Below are 22,739 nucleotides of genomic sequence, written 5' to 3' on the forward strand. Positions count from 1 at the left end.
TGATTGATTGATTCACTGCAATTCAGTCAAGAAAAGAAAGAAAGAAATAAAAAAAAAAAAAAAAAAAAAAAAAAAAAAAAGGAGCGAAGATTCATGTTACAAGCTATAATAAATGTGTGCTTCCTGAGCTTTGTGTGATGAAAAACGTTATGTTACTGAAATAGGAGGCATCATCATTAATCAAGAAGAAGAAGAAGAGCATGAATGCACCCACCCTCCAAAGCCTGCCTGCCGTGATTAGTATCGTACGTACGCTTAATCATCACCATCATCATACTACTACTACTACGGGTGCTGCTGTTGTGCAGTGGATGATGGATCTCTTTGCTCTGACCCGGTTGCGAGCCTCATTAATGACGAGCCAGCCATCTAGCTCATCCATATCCATCCATCCATCCGGCTCTGGTGCACCAGCGGCGACCACCATCCACACTTGTCTATATTGTGTCTCCTTTTTTTTTGGATTCAGGTGTGGCTCCTATGGAGCCGGGTAGGGTTTGAATACTGTCTGAGACAGCAGTTGCTCTTTTTTCTTCTTTCCCCCCTTCTAGCTGACTGACAGTCAGTTTACTTGGAGGAGGTGTACTTGGTGACAGCCTTGGTGCCCTCAGAGACGGCGTGCTTTGCCAGTTCGCCGGGCAGAAGGAGACGGACGGCAGTCTGGATCTCCCGCTGGTGATGGTGGAGCGCTTGTTGTAGTGTGCCAGGCGGGATGCCTCGGCAGCGATGCGCTCGAAAATGTCGTTCACGAAAGAGTTCATGATTGACATAGCCTTGGAGGACACGCCAGTGTCGGGGTGGACCTGCTTGAGCACCTTGTAGATGTAGATGGAGTAGCTTTCCTTCCTCCTCCGCTTCTTCTTCTTGTCCCCTTTGGCTATGGCCTTCTGAGCCTTGCCAGCCTTCTTGGCAGCCTTTCCTGATGCTTTGGGAGGCATGGTAGTAACGGCGTCGTTCAACTTGCGAAGAGTTGTGTGTTGTGTTGCACCCGACTTGAAGAGTGCCATTTATGTAAGCAATCCTGCTCAGGATCGCGAGTCGCCGCGAGAGCCAGCCTCCCGGTTGGGCGTTACGTGTTACGCGCTGATCCGATCTTCCTTTTTATATAGAGGAAACGAGCCCGCCGAAGAACAGATAACGCACAACACACCGACTCGCTCCCGCAGCTGACGGAGTGTTACTTGCTAATAATACTACCACTACTACTTGTTAATCCCACCTACTACTACCACCACTACTCGCCATGTCCGGACGCGGCAAAGGAGGAAAGGTGAAGGGGAAAGTCAAAGTCCCGTTCCAGCCGTGCTGGACTCCAGTTCCCGGTCGGCAGGATTCATCGCCTCCTGAGGAAGGGCAACTACGCCGAGCGAGTGGGGGCTGGCGCCCCCGTGTACCTTGCAGCGGTCATGGAGTACCTGGCCGCCGAAGTCCTCGAGCTTGCCGGCAACGCCGCCCGCGACAACAAGAAGACTCGCATCATCCCGCGTCACCTGCAGCTGGCCATCCGGAACGACGAGGAACTTAACAAGCTCCTCTCCGGGGTCACCATTGCACAGGGTGGCGTGCTGCCAAACATTCAGGCTGTGCTCCTTCCCAAGAAGACCGAGAAGAAGTAAATCCCTCTCCTCCTCAATATCATCACCAACAAGTATATACATCCGGCTCCTCTTCGGAGCCACACATTGACACATCTAGAGAATTGAATAGACTATAGTGTTAACCATGATATTAATAATAATGATGGTATATATTTTTTTGATAATGAATGATAGAAATGCTATTGGTAGAATTTTTTTTTCTCTTTATTTTTTTTTTGTTCCGGCCTGCAGCGCTGCAAAAAAAAAAAAAAAAAAAAAAAAAACGCCTTGCGCTGAGCAAATTATGGGATTAGGGCCCGTGTGTCAATGAGGACCTTGCTTCCCGCACACGCCCCTCTCTCTGTCTTGCTCTCTTGCTTCCCTCCTGGCTGGTAGGTAGCTAGCGGGACAGGGATCAATTAACGCGGTCGGTCACTTTGACCTGTGATCTCACTCGGCAGTCATCCAAGAGATGCGGATTAAACGTTGTCAAGTATTGCTGTGTTTGCAAAACAAACAAACAATGCGAAATATGTTCAAAGATAAACAAGAAGCTTACTCCAACTTGCCTTTTCTTTTTTTTTTTTTTTTTTTCTTTTCTTTTTAGAGCATCACAATGTATATAATACAACACCGTTCAATTACCAAGTATTAAGTACCTACCTGACTTAAGGTGCGTATTGGTGCGTGCAAGTGTCCCCTCTCTTGCTTCCCTCCTGGCTGGTAGGTGGTAGGTAGGGACAGGGAGGGAGTGAGTGAGTGACCCATGGATTAACGCTTTCACTTTGACCTGTGATCTCACTCGGCGGTCATCCCCGAGAGGGGAGGGCGCGCGGATCAAACGATGTCAAGTATTGCTGTGTTTGTTTGCAAAAACAATGCAAAATATATTTAAAGATAAACAGAAACTCTCCAACTTTTTTTTTTTTTTTTTTTCTTTAAGGTGTGCGTATTGGAGTGTGACAGCGCTGCAGGCCGGAAAATTCCCGGCAGGAACAAAAAAAAAAAAAAAAAAACCTAAAAGATCTCCATACAAGTAAGCGGTCAGACCATAGTGGATAAGGTGGTGGACGTGGGATCGGGCAGACAGACAGACGTTCACGCGTCGGCTCGAAAGAATCACACCACACACCGTTTTGAAGGTATGTCAGTCGGCGAGGGGGATTTAATGAAAGGTACCTACCTACCTACATGTCACCGCGGTACCCAGGTTCTATCTAGGTGGCTACACCAAAGATGATGATGATGATGATGATGATGATGATGCGCTTCGGTGTTGATATGGACCCTCCCTCCTTGTATGGGTACCACTATAAAGAAATAAAATTGCCTGCGCCACTAATGGGCGGAAGCTTAACAAACAAACAAACAAACAGCACCTGTAGCAGCGGTTGGTGTCTGACCTCACATCACTTAGTTGATAATCCTTTCTCTTTCATTTGATTTACCTTTGAGTGATAAAACAGAGAGGAAAACAAATAGAAAGAAAGGAAAAGAAAAAAGAAAGAAAAGGAAAAAAAAAAAAAAAAAAAAAAACACACACACAAATTGTAATAATGACGTAAAGAGTAGGGACAACACTTTTACTTGGAACAACCATAGTCCTAGTAGTGTTAGTCTATAACTTTTTCCTTCTCTTCATTTGTGTGGACCTATAAAAGGTCCGGGATATGTTGACTCTTTTCTTATGGTGCTTTTGCAGTTGCTGTTGTTGACACCAAATTCCAGACACCAGATTTAACCGCCAAATCCGTAGAGGGTACGTCCCTGACGCTTGAGGGCGTAGACGACGTCCATGGCAGTGACGGTCTTGCGCTTGGCGTGCTCGGTGTAGGTGACGGCATCCCTGATGACGTTCTCGAGGAACACCTTTAGCACCCCACGAGTCTCCTCGTAGATGAGACCGGAGATGCGCTTGACGCCGCCTCGGCGAGCCAACCGACGGATAGCGGGCTTGGTGATGCCCTGGATGTTGTCACGCAAAACCTTACGGTGACGCTTGGCTCCTCCCTTTCCAAGTCCCTTGCCTCCCTTGCCGCGGCCAGTCATGGTGACAGATGATGAGGCGCTGCTGCGAGTAGTAGTAGTAGTGATACGATGTCTCGCTCACGAGTGTGACTCGCATTTTTGCCTCGCGGTAATATATATATGGAGCAGGTGCCTTCCCGGTTGTAGTAGGGTAACAATATTTCCTGTTTTTCCCACTTGATCCAACATCGCTGGGTCATACGAACACGGTCTCCGTCTCGTCGTTGACCCTCGGACCACGCATCCGAGACGTACAACCGAGAGGCAAGCAAGAAAACGGCGTAAAACCAAATAATATCGAGTCGGAGGAGGTGCCAGATTTTCCAGCCAGCGGCATGCATGCAGCGAGCAACAAGCCAACCAGCCAGCCAGCCACAGAGGAGGCAGACTGAGTCTGTGTCAGAATAATAATAATAATAATAATAATAATAATAATAATAAGAAGAAGAAGAAGAAGAAGAAGAAGAAGAAGAAGAAGAATGAGAGAGACAGACAGACAGACAGACAGACAGACAGACAGACAGACAGACAGACTGACAGAGATTAATCCAATAGGGAAACGATATTAAACCAAGAAACACCTAGAAAGGACTTGATTCACAGGGTATACGGAGTATAGTAGGGCAAGCCAGGAAGAATTTAAAGGGGCCTAAAATCTCACATCGAGTGCCAACGACCACACCACGTTGAACACACCGCTTCTCGTCCGATCAGCGAAGTTAAGCAACGTTGGGTCCGGTTAGTACTTGGATGGGTGACCGCCTGGGAACACCAGATGTTGTTGGCATTCCATTATTTTTCATTTATCTATTTATTTATTTATTTTTTATTATTATTATTATTATTATAATAATAATAATAATAATAATAATAATAATAATAATAATAATAATAATAATAAGAAGAAGAAGAAGAAGAAGAAGAAGAAGGTTTGATTTGTCTATTCTTATATTGTTTTACCTGCTTATTTTATTCTTTGTTAATTCATCCATTTATTCTTGTACTACCTCGTGCCTGGATTACCAGACAAAACTGTGTATTCTAAACACACATGAATAGGAGAGGACTCGAACTGACATTTTTTTTTTTCTCTCCTATAGAGAAATTGCATCGAACCGCTAGCCTAGCTTGGTGCCGGGGGAAGGGGATAAGAATGACCACCTGCACGGACGTGTGCTGTGCTCTGTCGAGCTTGGATATTAACCATTGAAGTCTGAAGAAGAAGGAAAAAAAAAAAAAAAAAAACCTAGAAAGTCACTGCAGCGGCTGTGGGAGGAGGAAAGACGCAAGCCGTCAGACTAACCGTGACACACGACACGCTAATAAATACGCACACTATAGTCTGACCATTTTTATGAAGATCACTTAGGCGTTGGCGTTTTTGGGGATTTTCCTGCCTGCGGCGCTGTCACACGTGTACCAATACGCGCCCCAAGTCAGGTACTTAATACTTTTTAACTGAATGGTGTTGTAGTACATATACATTGTGATGCTCTAAAGAGGCAAGTTAGAGGAATTTGTGTTTATTTTAAATAAATTTTGCATTGGTTTTGCAAACGCAACAACAATGCTTGACAACGTTTCCTCCGAGCGTTGTCACATCCTTCTGGGTGACCGAGTGAGGTCACAGGTCAAAGTGACCGTGTTAATCCATGGTGTGTGGGGAGCAAGGTTATCATTGACACATAGGCTCTAATCCCTTAATTTGCCCAGCAACGCCGCAGGCCGGGAAATTCCCAAAAATGGCAACGTCTAAGTGATCTTCACACTATAATAATCTGATTAACAATTTGTCTTGGCCATGTTGCAGTGGGTATTTGGTGAATGAAATGATCGATTGCTATCTTTACATCATCCATCCATCCTAATTTGACCTTAGAATCTAAAATGGTTGCTTTGCTGATGTCATTCAGGTATATTTGAGAAATCATATTCTTTGTATGTAAAATATAATGTTTTTTTTTTTTTGTGGATCGTAGTTGCTAAAGTGTGTCTGTGTATATATTAGGATTTTCATGCTATATGTTGGTGGCCCTTGCATTTGAAATAATTATATTGTGAAATTGTCAACTTTTTTTTTTTTTCGGTAGGGGCTAATGTATGCAATGTTTCTGCTAATTTATGGAAATTTTATGCAAATTAGCCAAATCAAATTGGGGGTCGATAATGGGGGAGGGGACGCGCGAAAATCACTCCATTTTCTAATTTTGCGATTTATGCACATATCCGGTAAAATCATGTAAACGGGAAAAAAAAAAAAAAAAAAAAAAAAAAAAAAAAAAAATCGTCTAGAATTGTCGGTGGGATCCTTCTGTCCCTCTCTCTCTCTCTCTCTCTCTCTCTCTCTCTCTCTCTCTCTGTGTGTGTGTGTGTGTAATTCACTGTTTGATCTGCTGCAGTCTCTGACGAGACAGCCAGACGTTACCCTACGGAACGAGCTCAGAACTCATTATTTCCGATCTTCGGATAGGTCTGAGACCAGGCACACACCACACACCGGGACAACAAGGTCACAACTCCTCGATTTACATCCCGTACCTACTCACTGCTAGGTGAACAGGGGCTACACGTGAAAGGAGACACACCCAAATATCTCCACCCGGCCGGGGAATCGAACCCCGGTCCTCTGGCTTGTGAAGCCAGCGCTCTAACCCCTGAGCTACCGGGCCGTGTGTGTGTTTCACTGTTTGATCTGCTGCAGTCTCTGACGAGACAGCCAGACGTTACCCTACGGAACGAGCTCAGAGCTCATTATTTCCGATCTTCGGATAGGCCTGAGACCAGGCACACACCACACACCGGGACAACAAGGTCACAACTCCTCGATTTACATCCCGTACCTACTCACTGCTAGGTGAACAGGGGCTACACGTGAAAGGAGACACACCCAAATATCTCCACCCGGCCAGTGTGTGTGTGTGTGTGTGTGTGTGTGTGTGTGTGTGTGTGTGTGTGTGTGTGTGTGTGTGTGAGAGAGAGAGAGAGAGAGAGAGAGAGAGAGAGAGAGAGAGAGAGAGAGAGAGAGAGAGAGAGAGAGAGAGAGAGAGAGAGAGAGAGAGAGAGAGAGAGAGAGAGAGAGAGAGAGAGCATTGTTGTAGCCAAGATGTCTCAGGGATTTCGCCGTGTCAGGTCACTCACCACTCCTTTTCCTAACTAAATGAATATTGAAAATAAAAAAACTTTTCGCGTAACAATTCTTCATAAACCACGTACTGTACATACATATATCTATGATAAATTTACATTATATCCTTTCCTTATATGAGAATGTAATCTCTCTCTCTCTCTCTCTCTCTCTCTCTCTCTCTCTCTCTCTCTCTCTCTCTCTCTCTCTCTCTCTCTCTCTCTCTCTCTCTCTCTCTCTCTCTCTCTCTCTCTCTCTCTCTCTGTGTGTGTGTGTGTGTGTGTGTGTGTGTGTGTGTGTGTGTGTGTGTGTGTGTGTGTGTGTGTGTGTGTGTGTGTGTGTGTGTGTGTGTGTGTGTGTGTGTGTGTGTGTGTGTGTGTGTGTGTGTGTGTGTGTGTGTGTGTGTGTGTGTGTGTGTGTGTGTGTGTGTGTGTGTGTGTTGTGTGTGTTTTTATTTTATTTTATTTTTTTTGTGTTTTTTTTTCTCTCTTTCCTTCCTCTTTCTCTCCCTCTCGCCTGCCTCAATTTCTTTGAGTTACCCATGACATGTTGTTATGGTTAGGAGGGGGGAGTTTTCTGTGGTTGTCGAACACTCTTACGTCATTCCCGTCCAATCGTAAGGCAAGGTTGGGCCCCGGCAAACCGTATTTAAAGAAGTGCCAGCCTAAGCGCTCAACTCGCCCAACTGTTCGTTCCGAGCGGCAGTAACTTACTTACTCACCATGGCACGTACTAAGCAAACGGCCCGCAAGTCCACCGGTGGCAAGGCGCCCCGCAAGCAGCTTGCCACGAAGGCAGCTCGCAAATCTGCTCCTGCCACTGGAGGTGTCAAGAAGCCCCACCGTTACAGGCCAGGAACCGTGGCCCTCCGTGAGATCCGCCGTTATCAGAAGAGCACCGAACTGCTTATCAGGAAGCTGCCTTTCCAGCGCTTGGTGCGTGAAATTGCCCAGGATTTCAAGACTGACCTCCGCTTCCAGTCCTCCGCTGTCATGGCCCTCCAGGAAGCTTCCGAGGCTTATCTCGTGGGTCTCTTTGAAGACACTAACCTGTGCGCCATCCACGCCAAGCGTGTCACTATCATGCCCAAGGACATCCAGCTGGCTCGTCGAATCCGTGGCGAGCGTGCCTAATAAGTGTGTCATCCAAGGCAAGCAAGCAACAACAAACAATATCTAGGCCCTCTTCAGGGCCAAAGGTGCTTTATCTAAAGAGAATAATATTACATAGACCATGAATGGGTTGGCTTTGATCCGTATGGTCGAGCGATTTCCTGATTAGAAGACTTTTTTTTTTTCTCTCTCTCTCTCTCTCTCTCTCTCTCTCTCTCTCTCTCTCTCTCTCTCTCTCTCTCTCTCTCTCTCTCTCTCTCTCTCTCTCTCTCTCTCTCTCTCTCTCTCTCTCTCTCTCTCTCTTTTTTTTTTTCTTCAACCTTCCTCTCTGTGTCTAGGATCCGATATTCCATGTGCATGTTTCTGATCAGTAGTATGTCGGTGGCCGATGGAGAATGACTGCTTTCCTCCAGTCTGATTTGTAGATATATTGATTGATTGATTCACTGCAATTCAGTCAAGAAAAGAAAGAAAGAAAAAAAAAAAAAAAAAAAAAAAAAAAAAAAAAAGAGCGAAGATTCATGTTACAAGCTATAATAAATGTGTGCTTCCTGAGCTTTGTGTGATGAAAAACGTTATGTTACTGAAATAGGAGGCATCATCATTAATCAAGAAGAAGAAGAAGAGCATGAATGCACCCACCCTCCAAAGCCTGCCTGCCGTGATTAGTATCGTACGTACGCTTAATCATCACCATCATCATACTACTACTACTACGGGTGCTGCTGTTGTGCAGTGGATGATGGATCTCTTTGCTCTGACCCGGTTGCGAGCCTCATTAATGACGAGCCAGCCATCTAGCTCATCCATATCCATCCATCCGGCTCTGGTGCACCAGCGGCGACCACCATCCACACTTGTCTATATTGTGTCTCCTTTTTTTTTGGATTCAGGTGTGGCTCCTATGGAGCCGGGTAGGGTTTGAATACTGTCTGAGACAGCAGTTGCTCTTTTTTCTTCTTTCCCCCCTTCTAGCTGACTGACAGTCAGTTTACTTGGAGGAGGTGTACTTGGTGACAGCCTTGGTGCCCTCAGAGACGGCGTGCTTTGCCAGTTCGCCGGGCAGAAGGAGACGGACGGCAGTCTGGATCTCCCGGCTGGTGATGGTGGAGCGCTTGTTGTAGTGTGCCAGGCGGGATGCCTCGGCAGCGATGCGCTCGAAAATGTCGTTCACGAAAGAGTTCATGATTGACATAGCCTTGGAGGACACGCCAGTGTCGGGGTGGACCTGCTTGAGCACCTTGTAGATGTAGATGGAGTAGCTTTCCTTCCTCCTCCGCTTCTTCTTCTTGTCCCCTTTGGCTATGGCCTTCTGAGCCTTGCCAGCCTTCTTGGCAGCCTTTCCTGATGCTTTGGGAGGCATGGTAGTAACGGCGTCGTTCAACTTGCGAAGAGTTGTGTGTTGTGTTGCACAGTAACAGTAACAGTAAGGGTGGGATAGATAGTGGGGGGAAATAAGAGATGAGTGGAAGAAAATAGTGGGGTGAAAAGAGAAGAAATATAGTAGTAGGGAGTAAAGTTGGCGGGCGAACCGCCTTGCTGATCATTCAATGTGTTTACTGTCTTAGCCAATCAGCTGTCGGGGTTGCTTAGCGCTGTCTGATCTTGAGTAGGGAGCGGAGTTGAAGCTTGAGGTGTTTTGCATCTTCATTTTATAAGTTTATTGTAAGTTTAGTTGGGATAATTTTTTCTGGGTTGTTGGTGTTGTTAAGTGTAAATAGGAACTGGTGGTTCGCTTGAAAGGTTTTTTGTAGGTTTTCTGAACCATGGGTGATCTTTATTGTGTTCGTGTTCTTGTATGATATTGATGAATGTGGTGTCTCTGAGTGTGTGTGTAAGTGTGTGTAGTGTTTTGTTTCCTCTGTTGAACAGTGTGATGTTGATGGGTGTTATATTGGCAAGTGTGTGCAGCTCTTCGGTGGTGTGACTGTATGGGTGCCTGATATCGAAAGCAAATCAGAGTGCTTTGTTTTGTTTCTGTTGTAATTTATTTACTTGAAATTTAGATAGTGCGTTGAGGGCGTAAGCAGGATATGTTAGATTGGGAGCACGCACGCTTTTACTAGGTGTAGCTTTATGTTGTTGTTCAGTGTTTGAAAACGTCTTATGGTGTTGATGGCTGTCTGGGCTTTTCTTGTTATTTCATGGACGTGTTTCGCGTATCCGCTTCTGCCAAGCGTGAGTCCTAATATTTTTGCCTCTGATGCATATGGTATGTTATTCCCATTTATGTTAACTGGTTTTAAATTTCTTGATGCTATGGGTAGGAGTGTGAATTTCTGCGTGTTTGTTTTAATTTTCCATTTATGTTCAAAGGTGTTGATGTTTTTAATTTCTTTTTCAATACTTTTGGCAAACATGTTCTTGGACTTCCCAGCGTATGTGATGATTTGTGTTATGTCGTCTGCGTATATAATGTGTGTGCTGTCTGTGATAGGTGTAGGTGTGTCGTGTGTATAGTGTGTATAGAGTAGGCGAGATTGAGCTTCCTTGAGGTACCCCGCTGAGGAGTTGAAATGGTGGGCCTGTGTAGCTGTGTAGAGATATGGCTGCTGTGCGGTTGTCTAGAAAGCTACACAGTAATTTTTTAAGTAGCGATGGCATGCCGGTGTTGTTGATTTTGAATTTTAATCCCTTTTGCCATACCTTATCGAAAGCTTTTGACACGTCTCGGAGTGCTATGCAGCATTGCTTTCTCTCCGCGAGTGTTTTGCCTAATACTTCTGTTAGGGTAGCGGTTGCTGTGTCTGTGGAGCGAGCGGGGCGGAATCCGTGCTGTGTATTGGGAAGGATGGTATTGGTTTCGAGGTATGTGCGTGTTCTTTTGTTTATAATTTTCTCGTATATTTTTCCCGGGACTTCAAGGAGGGAGATGGGGCGGTAATTGATGGGATCCGTGTTGTTTTTGCCTGGTTTTGGTAGTAGTATTAGTTTGGCATGTTTAAAGGGGCGGGGGAAGTAGCCCATAGAGAGGGAGATATTTAATAATTTAGTGTAGCATTCAAGAGCTACTTCTGGTAGGTGTTGGAGTATTGTTTTGTTTATTTTTTGATTCGCCTGGGGTGTTATTCTTTAATGTTTTGATGGTTTGTTTGATGTCGTGGGGTGTGATGTGTTGTGTGTAGTAGGTGTCTGTGTTGAGTCTGTGTGGGTCGCCTTGTTTATGTGGATGTATTTGTTCTGCGTGCCTGTTATAGTATTCGTCCACCATATTTTCTGTTGCTTGATCATATTGTTGATTTTCTTGTGGGCTTATTCTGAAGACATTCCTCCATATCTCTCTGAAAATAACCTCCTTGTCTTCAGGTTTAAAAATTTTCTGGTTGTTGTTGATTATGTAGGTGTGGGAGTGGATGGATTGCCTTTTAATATTTTAATGTTGTGCCAGAATTTTTGGGGGTTGGAGTGGAGAGTGTTGAGTGATTTTATTTTGTTTTCCCAGTTAACTCTGTTTTGTTTTTTGCATTCCTCGGTGATGTATTGTCTGATCTTTTTGTAGGCAATGTATGTTGTGTATGTCCATCCTTGTAATATGCTGTTGTCGAGTAGTCTTTTTGCCCAGAATTGTAGTTCTTTTATTTTGTTGTTGTAGATTGGTTTTTGAGTGGTCTTTTTGTTGGAGGTGGGGATGGCTTGTGTCATGGAGTATTTTATAGCGTTGATCCACTGTTCTATAGAGGAGTCTAGTGTGTTTTGTGTGATGTCTGGTTGCGTGTTTATGTCTTGTGTTTTAAAGTGGCTATTTCCTGAAATTTTTCCCAGTCTGCTTTATGTATATTATATGTTGGAGGTGAGTGTATGTGTATGGGTTGTGAAGTGATGGTGATGATGATAGGAAGGTGATCAGAGGGGTGGTAGGTCCTTGTTGGGTGTGTATGTTGTGGTATGTGTGTCTGTTGGCGAATATGGCGTCTGGTGTGGTGGCTGCGTTGTGTGAGAGGTAGGTGGGGAAGTTGGGGCCCAAGTGTTGTAGCTGGTTGAGTGAACCATCATTATGAGTGATTTCCCACTGTGTTGCTTGGTCTGTTGTCAAGTGTTGGGTGATGGGCATTCAAGTCGCCAATGATATATGTAGGTTGTGCTTGTTTGGCAAGGGTGTGGAAGTCTGTGAATGGAAGGTAGGGGCGTCTGGGGGGGAGGTAGGTTGTGGCTATATTGATTGGTCCCGTGTTGGTATCTATTGTGATCTGTAGTATGTCTGTGTCAAAGTTGTCTTTGAGTGTGTGTTTTATATTATTTTTGATGAGGATGGCAGATCCATCATGTGGTTCTCCAGATGAGTTGATGTTATATGTGTGATATGTGTGTAGTTTTATGTGTTCGTTTTGTGGTAGGCCGTGACTGTTTAGCAGTAGTACATCAGGATTTAATTCCCTGTAAATGTTTGATAGTGTGTTTTTGTTGGTTTTCCATGTGTGTACGTTGTGTTGTAATATGGTGATTGTGTGTCTGTTAGCCATGGTGTTTTGTTGGTATCTGTTGGTGTTGATTGTGGTGTGGGTAGTGTGAGTGAGTTTATTTGTTTGTGGTGCGGGTAATCTTTTTGTGAGTGGTGCTTTCTTGTTCTACCCCGCAGCGGATCTTATTGAAGTTTGCAGTGTCCAGAGTTGTAAACACACCTGAGAGGTTGATTTTGTCATTGGCGATTAGTGAGAGTATTTCTTCGTCAGTGTAAGCTGTTGAGGTATATGTAAATTTATAGATTCCTTTCTTGATGTTGTTTTTTATTTCAGCAGGCTCTAGATCATCCGGCCATCCGGCTGTTCTTTTTGTGATTAGTTTTAGGCCAATATTTTTCCCTTGTATTTTTGGAGTTGGTGTGGGTTGTAGTAGTTTTATTTTTCCCGGAGCTTGTGTTGTGAATATTGATTCTTCTGCCTCTTCTTCTATTTCTTCAATTTCTGTTTCTTCCTCTAGAACTTCCTCTGGCTCATTGGCCACCTGGACCTCCTTGGTGTTGATTTTGTGGTCTGTTTTTGGGTTAATGATGTCTTTGGATGGCGGGTTGGTAGGGAGGATTATGGAGGGAAGGTTATTGAGCTTGAATAGCTTGTTTAGCTCATCATTATATGATCCAGGGTTGTTTATGTTCATCAGATGGGAGTGCAGGATGCACGTTAGAATTCTTGTGGCCGTGTCTTTCCTCAATGTTGATGTTATTTATGCTTGTGTTATTGGAGTTTGTGGGTGTTTTGGGTGGCCTGGCTGTATGATTTGCTGTTGTTTATGTTTTGTTTTCTCTTCTCTTCTTTGATTTTCTTTCTCATGGGGCACTTGTTTGCCAATGTGCGGTGTGGACCATGGCAGTTCAGGCATTTTTTGGTGTTCGATGTGCATGATTTCCATGTGTGTTTATCGCTGGCACATTCTGAGCATACTGTGTGTGTTTCTGGCATGGTGCATTTGTTGGTAGTGTGTTGCTCTATAGCATAGCATCTCATGCACGTGGTAATGGGAATGAATTCTTCCACTTTTACATTATATGATGGTATGCTCATGTGGAAGGCTAGAAGACCTTTATCAGTAGCCAGTTTAGCAGCATTGGTGCTGTTGAAGCAGATTTTGATGATTTTGATGAGGGATCTTGAAGATTGAGTCGATCCCTGCTTGATCCAGATGTTCTCGTGGATAATTTCTTGTTTTATTTCATCCTCAGAGTGAGAGAGGATGTAGTCGTCAGTGTTAAACACGAGGACTGTTCTTTTGCCCTCATTTCTGGAGGAAGGATGGGTTCAAAGCCCGCCTCATGCAGCGTCTCATTGCAGTCTTTTTCAAAGATGCTGTCTATGTCTTCATCAGAGCGAGTGAGAACGATGAAAGAGTCCGGAGTCAGGATGATGCGAGTCGCGTAGATCAGGTGCTCCGAGAGGGCGCGTAGTAGCTGCAGTTTCGACTGGTTGTTGGGGTGAGGGTGTTTGATCCGGACCCTCGCCATGGTTGCATGGATGTCTTAGTGTTGTGGGTGTTGTGTGTGTGTGTGAAGCCGTGAGCAAATAGTGGTGGTGGTGCAGGGTGTAGGTGTGTGTGTGTGAAGCCGTGAGCAGATAGTGGTAGTGATGTGTGTGGTAAAAGAATCCTACAAGGGGCCGAAGCCCGACATACGACCCAGCTGTGGAAAGAAAAATGGAGGAGCCTGCCTATGCAGACCAGTTTAGTGACCCGATCACTAGTGACCGTCGCGACCACCCTGGACTGCACCTAACTCTATCCCGAGCTTGTTGCCCAACCTAACCTGCTGGTTTAAGGCAGCCCTCTAAGGGCCCCTCACGCATATAGCCTTGGGTTCACCTTCGCCAGCAGGCGGACACTAAGGCAGAAAAGGAAATTTGGTGGTAGAGAAAGATCGTTTGTCTAAAACAAACTAAGATGAGCTAGGCTGCTCAGTTGTCTGGAATCCTTTTCAGCTCTTTAAGGTTCACAAACAGTAAACTTGTAGACAAGTTTAGGTGGTCACCCAACCAGGGGCTGACCGAGCCCGGCGCAGCAACCCAGATTGGTTTCAGCCTGTCCGCTCCGTGGGAGACGGTGAACCGACCAATGAGGAGACAGGTTGGGTGTTCTTCTCGGCTTCGCTGGGGAGATGCAGAGGTACGTCCGTACTGTGCAACTGCTTGCAGAGAACTGTGTGTGTGTGTGTGTTGCACCCGACTTGAAGAGTGCCATTTATGTAAGCAATCCTGCTCAGGATCGCGAGTCGCCGCGAGAGCCAGCCTCCCGGTTGGGCGTTACGTGTTACGCGCTGATCCGATCTTCCTTTTATATAGAGGAAACGAGCCCGCCGAAGAACAGATAACGCACAACACACCGACTCGCTCCCGCAGCTGACGGAGTGTTACTTGCTAATACTACCACTACTACTTGTTAATCCCACCTACTACTACCTACTCGCCATGTCCGGACGCGGCAAAGGAGGAAAGGTGAAGGGAAAGTCAAAGTCCCGTTCCAGCCGTGCTGGACTCCAGTTCCCGGTCGGCAGGATTCATCGCCTCCTGAGGAAGGGCAACTACGCCGAGCGAGTGGGGGCTGGCGCCCCCGTGTACCTTGCAGCGGTCATGGAGTACCTGGCCGCCGAAGTCCTCGAGCTTGCCGGCAACGCCGCCCGCGACAACAAGAAGACTCGCATCATCCCGCGTCACCTGCAGCTGGCCATCCGGAACGACGAGGAACTTAACAAGCTCCTCTCCGGGGTCACCATTGCACAGGGTGGCGTGCTGCCAAACATTCAGGCTGTGCTCCTTCCCAAGAAGACCGAGAAGAAGTAAATCCCTCTCCTCCTCAATATCATCACCAACAAGTATATACATCCGGCTCCTCTTCGGAGCCACACATTGACGCATCTAGAGAATTGAATAGACTATAGTGTTAACCATGATATTAATAATAATGATGGTATATATTTTTTTGATAATGAATGATAGAAATGCTATTGGTAGAATTTTTTTTTCTCTTTATTTTTTTTTGTTCCGGCCTGCAGCGCTGCAAAAAAAAAAAAAAAAAAAAAAAAACGCCTTGCGCTGAGCAAATTATGGGATTAGGGCCCGTGTGTCAATGAGGACCTTGCTTCCCGCACACGCCCCTCTCTCTGTCTTGCTCTCTTGCTTCCCTCCTGGCTGGTAGGTAGCTAGCGGGACAGGGATCAATTAACGCGGTCGGTCACTTTGACCTGTGATCTCACTCGGCAGTCATCCAAGAGATGCGGATTAAACGTTGTCAAGTATTGCTGTGTTTGCAAAAAAACAAACAATGCGAAATATGTTCAAAGATAAACAAGAAGCTTACTCCAACTTGCCTTTTCTTTTTCTTTTTTTCTTTTCTTTTTCATTTTCTTTTTCTTTTAGAGCATCACAATGTATATAATACAACACCGTTCAATTACCAAGTATTAAGTACCTACCTGACTTAAGGTGCGTATTGGTGCGTGCAAGTGTCCCCTCTCTTGCTTCCCTCCTGGCTGGTAGGTGGTAGGTAGGGACAGGGAGGGAGTGAGTGAGTGACCCATGGATTAACGCTTTCACTTTGACCTGTGATCTCACTCGGCGGTCATCCCCGAGAGGGGAGGGCGCGCGGATCAAACGATGTCAAGTATTGCTGTGTTTGTTTGCAAAAACAATGCAAAATATATTTAAAGATAAACAGAAACTCTCCAACTTTTTTTTTTTTTTTTTTCTTTAAGGTGTGCGTATTGGAGTGTGACAGCGCTGCAGGCCGGAAAATTCCCGGCAGGAACAAAAAAAAAAAAAAAAACCTAAAAGATCTCCATACAAGTAAGCGGTCAGACCATAGTGGATAAGGTGGTGGACGTGGGATCGGGCAGACAGACAGACGTTCACGCGTCGGCTCGAAAGAATCACACCACACACCGTTTTGAAGGTATGTCAGTCGGCGAGGGGGATTTAATGAAAGGTACCTACCTACCTACATGTCACCGCGGTACCCAGGTTCTATCTAGGTGGCTACACCAAAGATGATGATGATGATGATGATGATGATGATGCGCTTCGGTGTTGATATGGACCCTCCCTCCTTGTATGGGTACCACTATAAAGAAATAAAATTGCCTGCGCCACTAATGGGCGGAAGCTTAACAAACAAACAAACAAACAGCACCTGTAGCAGCGGTTGGTGTCTGACCTCACATCACTTAGTTGATAATCCTTTCTCTTTCATTTGATTTACCTTTGAGTGATAAAACAGAGAGGAAAACAAATAGAAAGAAAGGAAAAGAAAAAAGAAAGAAAAGGAAAAAAAAAAAAAAAAAAACACACACAAATTGTAATAATGACGTAAAGAGTAGGGACAACACTTTTACTTGGAACAACCATAGTCCTAGTAGTGTTAGTCTATAACTTTTCCTTCTCTTCATTTGTGTGGACCTATAAAAGGTCCGGGATATGTTGACTCTTTTCTTATGGTGCTTTTGCAGTTGCTGTTGTTGACACCAAATTCCAGACACCAGATTTAACCGCCAAATCCGTAGAGGGTACGTCCCTGACGCTTGAGGGCGTAGACGACGTCCATGGCAGTGACGGTCTTGCGCTTGGCGTGCTCGGTGTAGGTGACGGCATCCCTGATGACGTTCTCGAGGAACACCTTTAGCACCCACGAGTCTCCTCGTAGATGAGACCGGAGATGCGCTTGACGCCGCCTCGGCGAGCCAACCGACGGATAGCGGGCTTGGTGATGCCCTGGATGTTGTCACGCAAAACCTTACGGTGACGCTTGGCTCCTCCCTTTCCAAGTCCCTTGCCTCCCTTGCCGCGGCCAGTCATGGTGACAGATGATGAGGCGCTGCTGCGAGTAGTAGTAGTAGTAGTGATACGATGTCTCGCTCACGAGTGTGACTCGCATTTTTGCCTCGCGGTAATATATATATGGAGCAGGTGCCTTCCCGGTTGTAGTAGGGTAACAATATTTCCTGTTTTTCCCACTTGATCCAACATCGCTGGGTCATACGAACACGGTCTCCGTCTCGTCGTTGACCCTCGGACCACGCATCCGAGACGTACAACCGAGAGGCAAGCAAGAAAACGGCGTAAAACCAAATAATATCGAGTCGGAGGAGGTGCCAGATTTTCCAGCCAGCGGCATGCATGCAGCGAGCAACAAGCCAACCAGCCAGCCAGCCACAGAGGAGGCAGACTGAGTCTGTGTCAGAATAATAATAATAATAATAATAATAATAATAATAATAAGAAGAAGAAGAAGAAGAAGAAGAAGAAGAAGAAGAAGAAGAAGACAGACAGACAGACAGACAGACAGACAGACAGACAGACAGACAGACAGACAGACAGACAGACTGACTGAGATTAATCCAATAGGGAAACGATATTAAACCAAGAAACACCTAGAAAGGACTTGATTCACAGGGTATACGGAGTATAGTAGGGCAAGCCAGGAAGAATTTAAAGGGGCCTAAAATCTCACATCGAGTGCCAACGACCACACCACGTTGAACACACCGCTTCTCGTCCGATCAGCGAAGTTAAGCAACGTTGGGTCCGGTTAGTACTTGGATGGGTGACCGCCTGGGAACACCAGATGTTGTTGGCATTCCATTATTTTTCATTTATCTATTTATTTATTTATTTTTATTATTATTATTATTATTATTTTATAATAATAATAATAATAATAATAATAATAATAATAATAATAATAATAAGAAGAAGAAGAAGAAGAAGAAGAAGGTTTGATTTGTCTATTCTTATATTGTTTTACCTGCTTATTTTATTCTTTGTTAATTCATCCATTTATTCTTGTACTACCTCGTGCCTGGATTACCAGACAAAACTGTGTATTCTAAACACACATGAATAGGAGAGGACTCGAACTGACATTTTTTTCTCTCCTATAGAGAAATTGCATCGAACCGCTAGCCTAGCTTGGTGCCGGGGGAGGGGGGATAAGAATGACCACCTGCACGGACGTGTGCTGTGCTCTGTCGAGCTTGGATATTAACCATTGAAGTCTGAAGAAGAAGGAAAAAAAAAAAAAAAAAAACCTAGAAAGTCACTGCAGCGGCTGTGGGAGGAGGAAAGACGCAAGCCGTCAGACTAACCGTGACACACGACACGCTAATAAATACGCACACTATAGTCTGACCATTTTTATGAAGATCACTTAGGCGTTGGCGTTTTTCCTGCCTGCGGCGCTGTCACACGTGTACCAATACGCGCCCCAAGTCAGGTACTTAATACTTTTTAACTGAATGGTGTTGTAGTACATATACATTGTGATGCTCTAAAGAGGCAAGTTAGAGGAATTTGTGTTTATTTTAAATAAATTTTGCATTGGTTTTGCAAACGCAACAACAATGCTTGACAACGTTTCCTCCGAGCGTTGTCACATCCTTCTGGGTGACCGAGTGAGGTCACAGGTCAAAGTGACCGTGTTAATCCATGGTGTGTGGGGAGCAAGGTTATCATTGACACATAGGCTCTAATCCCTTAATTTGCCCAGCAACGCCGCAGGCCGGGAAATTCCCAAAAATGGCAACGTCTAAGTGATCTTCACACTATAATAATCTGATTAACAATTTGTCTTGGCCATGTTGCAGTGGGTATTTGGTGAATGAAATGATCGATTGCTATCTTTACATCATCCATCCATCCTAATTTGACCTTAGAATCTAAAATGGTTGCTTTGCTGATGTCATTCAGGTATATTTGAGAAATCATATTCTTTGTATGTAAAATATAATGTTTTTTTTTTTTTTGTGGATCGTAGTTGCTAAAGTGTGTCTGTGTATATATTAGGATTTTCATGCTATATGTTGGTGGCCCTTGCATTTGAAATAATTATATTGTGAAATTGTCAACTTTTTTTTTTTTTCGGTAGGGGCTAATGTATGCAATGTTTCTGCTAATTTATGGAAATTTTATGCAAATTAGCCAAATCAAATTGGGGGTCGATAATGGGGGACGCGCGAAAATCACTCCATTTTCTAATTTTGCGATTTATGCACATATCCGGTAAAATCATGTAAACGGGAAAAAAAAAAAAAAAAAAAAAAAAAAAAAAAAATCGTCTAGAATTGTCGGTGGGATCCTTCTGTCCCTCTCTCTCTCTCTCTCTCTCTCTCTCTCTCTCTCTCTCTCTCTCTGTGTGTGTGTTACACTGTAATTCACTGTTTGATCTGCTGCAGTCTCTGACGAGACAGCCAGACGTTACCCTACGGAACGAGCTCAGAACTCATTATTTCCGATCTTCGGATAGGTCTGAGACCAGGCACACACCACACACCGGGACAACAAGGTCACAACTCCTCGATTTACATCCCGTACCTACTCACTGCTAGGTGAACAGGGGCTACACGTGAAAGGAGACACACCCAAATATCTCCACCCGGCCGGGGAATCGAACCCCGGTCCTCTGGCTTGTGAAGCCAGCGCTCTAACCCCTGAGCTACCGGGCCGTGTGTGTGTTTCACTGTTTGATCTGCTGCAGTCTCTGACGAGACAGCCAGACGTTACCCTACGGAACGAGCTCAGAGCTCATTATTTCCGATCTTCGGATAGGCCTGAGACCAGGCACACACCACACACCGGGACAACAAGGTCACAACTCCTCGATTTACATCCCGTACCTACTCACTGCTAGGTGAACAGGGGCTACACGTGAAAGGAGACACACCCAAATATCTCCACCCGGCCAGTGTGTGTGTGTGTGTGTGTGTGTGTGTGTGTGTGTGTGTGTGTGTGTGTGTGTGTGTGTGTGAGAGAGAGAGAGAGAGAGAGAGAGAGAGAGAGAGAGAGAGAGAGAGAGAGAGAGAGAGAGAGAGAGAGAGAGAGAGAGAGAGAGAGAGAGAGAGAGAGAGAGAGAGAGAGAGAGAGAGAGAGAGCATTGTTGTAGCCAAGATGTCTCAGGGATTTCGCCGTGTCAGGTCACTCACCACTCCTTTTCCTAACTAAATGAATATTGAAAATAAAAAAACTTTTCGCGTAACAATTCTTCATAAACCACGTACTGTACATACATATATCTATGATAAATTTACATTATATCCTTTCCTTATATGAGAATGTAATCTCTCTCTCTCTCTCTCTCTCTCTCTCTCTCTCTCTCTCTCTCTCTCTCTCTCTCTCTCTCTCTCTCTCTCTCTCTCTCTCTCTCTCTCTCTGTGTGTCTGTCTGTGTGTGTGTGTGTGTGTGTGTGTGTGTGTGTGTGTGTGTGTGTGTGTGTGTGTGTGTGTGTGTGTGTGTGTGTGTGTGTGTGTGTGTGTGTGTGTGTGTGTGTGTGTGTGTGTGTGTGTGTGTGTGTGTGTGTTGTGTGTGTGTGTGTGTGTGTGTGTGTGTGTGTGTGTGTGTGTGTGTTTTTAAAAAATTTTTATTTTATTTTATTTTTGTTGTGTTTTTCTTCTCTCTTTCCTTCCTCTTTTCTCTCCCTCTCGCCTGCCTCAATTTCTTTGAGTTACCCATGACATGTTGTTATGGTTAGGAGGGGGGGAGTTTTCTGTGGTTGTCGAACACTCTTACGTCATTCCCGTCCAATCGTAAGGCAAGGTTGGGCCCCGGCAAACCGTATTTAAAGAAGTGCCAGCCTAAGCGCTCAACTCGCCCAACTGTTCGTTCCGAGCGGCAGTAACTTACTTACTCACCATGGCACGTACTAAGCAAACGGCCCGCAAGTCCACCGGTGGCAAGGCGCCCCGCAAGCAGCTTGCCACGAAGGCAGCTCGCAAATCTGCTCCTGCCACTGGAGGTGTCAAGAAGCCCCACCGTTACAGGCCAGGAACCGTGGCCCTCCGTGAGATCCGCCGTTATCAGAAGAGCACCGAACTGCTTATCAGGAAGCTGCCTTTCCAGCGCTTGGTGCGTGAAATTGCCCAGGATTTCAAGACTGACCTCCGCTTCCAGTCCTCCGCTGTCATGGCCCTCCAGGAAGCTTCCGAGGCTTATCTCGTGGGTCTCTTTGAAGACACTAACCTGTGCGCCATCCACGCCAAGCGTGTCACTATCATGCCCAAGGACATCCAGCTGGCTCGTCGAATCCGTGGCGAGCGTGCCTAATAAGTGTGTCATCCAAGGCAAGCAAGCAACAACAAACAATATCTAGGCCCTCTTCAGGGCCAAAGGTGCTTTATCTAAAGAGAATAATATTACATAGACCATGAATGGGTTGGCTTTGATCCGTATGGTCGAGCGATTTCCTGATTAGAAGACTTTTTTTTTTTTCTCTCTCTCTCTCTCTCTCTCTCTCTCTCTCTCTCTCTCTCTCTCTCTCTCTCTCTCTCTCTCTCTCTCTCTCTCTCTCTCTCTCTCTCTCTCTCTCTCTCTCTCTCTCTCTCTCTCTTTTTTTTTTTTTTTTCTCAACCTTCCTCTCTGTGTCTAGGATCCGATATTCCATGTGCATGTTTCTGATCAGTAGTATGTCGGTGGCCGATGGAGAATGACTGCTTTCCCCTCCAGTCTGATTTGTAGATATATTGATTGATTGATTCACTGCAATTCAGTCAAGAAAAGAAAGAAAGAAATAAAAAAAAAAAAAAAAAGGAGCGAAGATTCATGTTACAAGCTATAATAAATGTGTGCTTCCTGAGCTTTGTGTGATGAAAAACGTTATGTTACTGAAATAGGAGGCATCATCATTAATCAAGAAGAAGAAGAAGAGCATGAATGCACCCACCCTCCAAAGCCTGCCTGCCGTGATTAGTATCGTACGTACGCTTAATCATCACCATCATCATACTACTACTACTACGGGGTGCTGCTGTTGTGCAGTGGATGATGGATCTCTTTGCTCTGACCCGGTTGCGAGCCTCATTAATGACGAGCCAGCCATCTAGCTCATCCATATCCATCCATCCATCCGGCTCTGGTGCACCAGCGGCGACCACCATCCACACTTGTCTATATTGTGTCTCCTTTTTTTTTGGATTCAGGTGTGGCTCCTATGGAGCCGGGTAGGGTTTGAATACTGTCTGAGACAGCAGTTGCTCTTTTTTCTTCTTTCCCCTTCTAGCTGACTGACAGTCAGTTTACTTGGAGGAGGTGTACTTGGTGACAGCCTTGGTGCCCTCAGAGACGGCGTGCTTTGCCAGTTCGCCGGGCAGAAGGAGACGGACGGCAGTCTGGATCTCCCGGCTGGTGATGGTGGAGCGCTTGTTGTAGTGTGCCAGGCGGGATGCCTCGGCAGCGATGCGCTCGAAAATGTCGTTCACGAAAGAGTTCATGATTGACATAGCCTTGGAGGACACGCCAGTGTCGGGGTGGACCTGCTTGAGCACCTTGTAGATGTAGATGGAGTAGCTTTCCTTCCTCCTCCGCTTCTTCTTCTTGTCCCCTTTGGCTATGGCCTTCTGAGCCTTGCCAGCCTTCTTGGCAGCCTTTCCTGATGCTTTGGGAGGCATGGTAGTAACGGCGTCGTTCAACTTGCGAAGAGTTGTGTGTTGTGTTGCAC

General features: G+C 45.4%; 4 protein-coding genes, 2 non-coding genes and 3 pseudogenes across 6 annotated transcripts; 5 read left to right on the forward strand and 4 right to left on the reverse strand.

The window, feature by feature from the left end:
- Window positions 1-540: 540 nt before the first annotated feature.
- Window positions 541-1,096, reverse strand: LOC123500899 (annotated as a pseudogene).
- A 39-nt stretch (window positions 1,097-1,135) lies between these two features.
- Window positions 1,136-1,780, forward strand: LOC123500900 (annotated as a pseudogene).
- A 1,485-nt stretch (window positions 1,781-3,265) lies between these two features.
- LOC123500896 (histone H4) lies at window positions 3,266-3,684 on the reverse strand. The gene has a single exon (XM_045249471.1). It carries the CDS (start codon window positions 3,624-3,626, stop codon window positions 3,315-3,317), a length of 312 nt encoding a protein of 103 aa, XP_045105406.1. The 5' UTR covers window positions 3,627-3,684; the 3' UTR covers window positions 3,266-3,314.
- A 589-nt stretch (window positions 3,685-4,273) lies between these two features.
- LOC123500902 lies at window positions 4,274-4,392 on the forward strand. The gene has a single exon (XR_006673489.1). It is a non-coding gene; the product is annotated as a 5S ribosomal RNA (ribosomal RNA).
- A 2,929-nt stretch (window positions 4,393-7,321) lies between these two features.
- On the forward strand, window positions 7,322-21,385 carry LOC123500894. Its single transcript, XM_045249469.1, has 7 exons — window positions 7,322-7,859; window positions 8,735-8,755; window positions 8,877-8,941; window positions 14,267-14,429; window positions 14,663-15,044; window positions 16,765-16,896; window positions 20,886-21,385. The coding sequence occupies exons 1-7, from the start codon at window positions 7,452-7,454 to the stop codon at window positions 21,347-21,349; spliced, it is 1,635 nt and encodes a 544-aa protein (XP_045105404.1). The 5' UTR covers window positions 7,322-7,451; the 3' UTR covers window positions 21,350-21,385.
- Window positions 8,806-9,207, reverse strand: LOC123500898 (histone H2B). The gene has a single exon (XM_045249472.1). It carries the CDS (start codon window positions 9,202-9,204, stop codon window positions 8,833-8,835), a length of 372 nt encoding a protein of 123 aa, XP_045105407.1. The 5' UTR covers window positions 9,205-9,207; the 3' UTR covers window positions 8,806-8,832.
- On the forward strand, window positions 14,707-15,167 carry LOC123500895 (histone H2A). The gene has a single exon (XM_045249470.1). It carries the CDS (start codon window positions 14,732-14,734, stop codon window positions 15,101-15,103), a length of 372 nt encoding a protein of 123 aa, XP_045105405.1. The 5' UTR covers window positions 14,707-14,731; the 3' UTR covers window positions 15,104-15,167.
- LOC123500897 lies at window positions 16,751-17,169 on the reverse strand (annotated as a pseudogene).
- On the forward strand, window positions 17,773-17,891 carry LOC123500903. Its single transcript, XR_006673490.1, has one exon. It is a non-coding gene; the product is annotated as a 5S ribosomal RNA (ribosomal RNA).
- Window positions 21,386-22,739: the final 1,354 nt, after the last annotated feature.

Source organism: Portunus trituberculatus, unplaced genomic scaffold, assembly GCF_017591435.1.
Source record: "Portunus trituberculatus isolate SZX2019 unplaced genomic scaffold, ASM1759143v1 PGA_scaffold_510__1_contigs__length_23236, whole genome shotgun sequence".
NCBI classification, from domain to species: Eukaryota; Metazoa; Arthropoda; class Malacostraca; order Decapoda; family Portunidae; genus Portunus; species Portunus trituberculatus.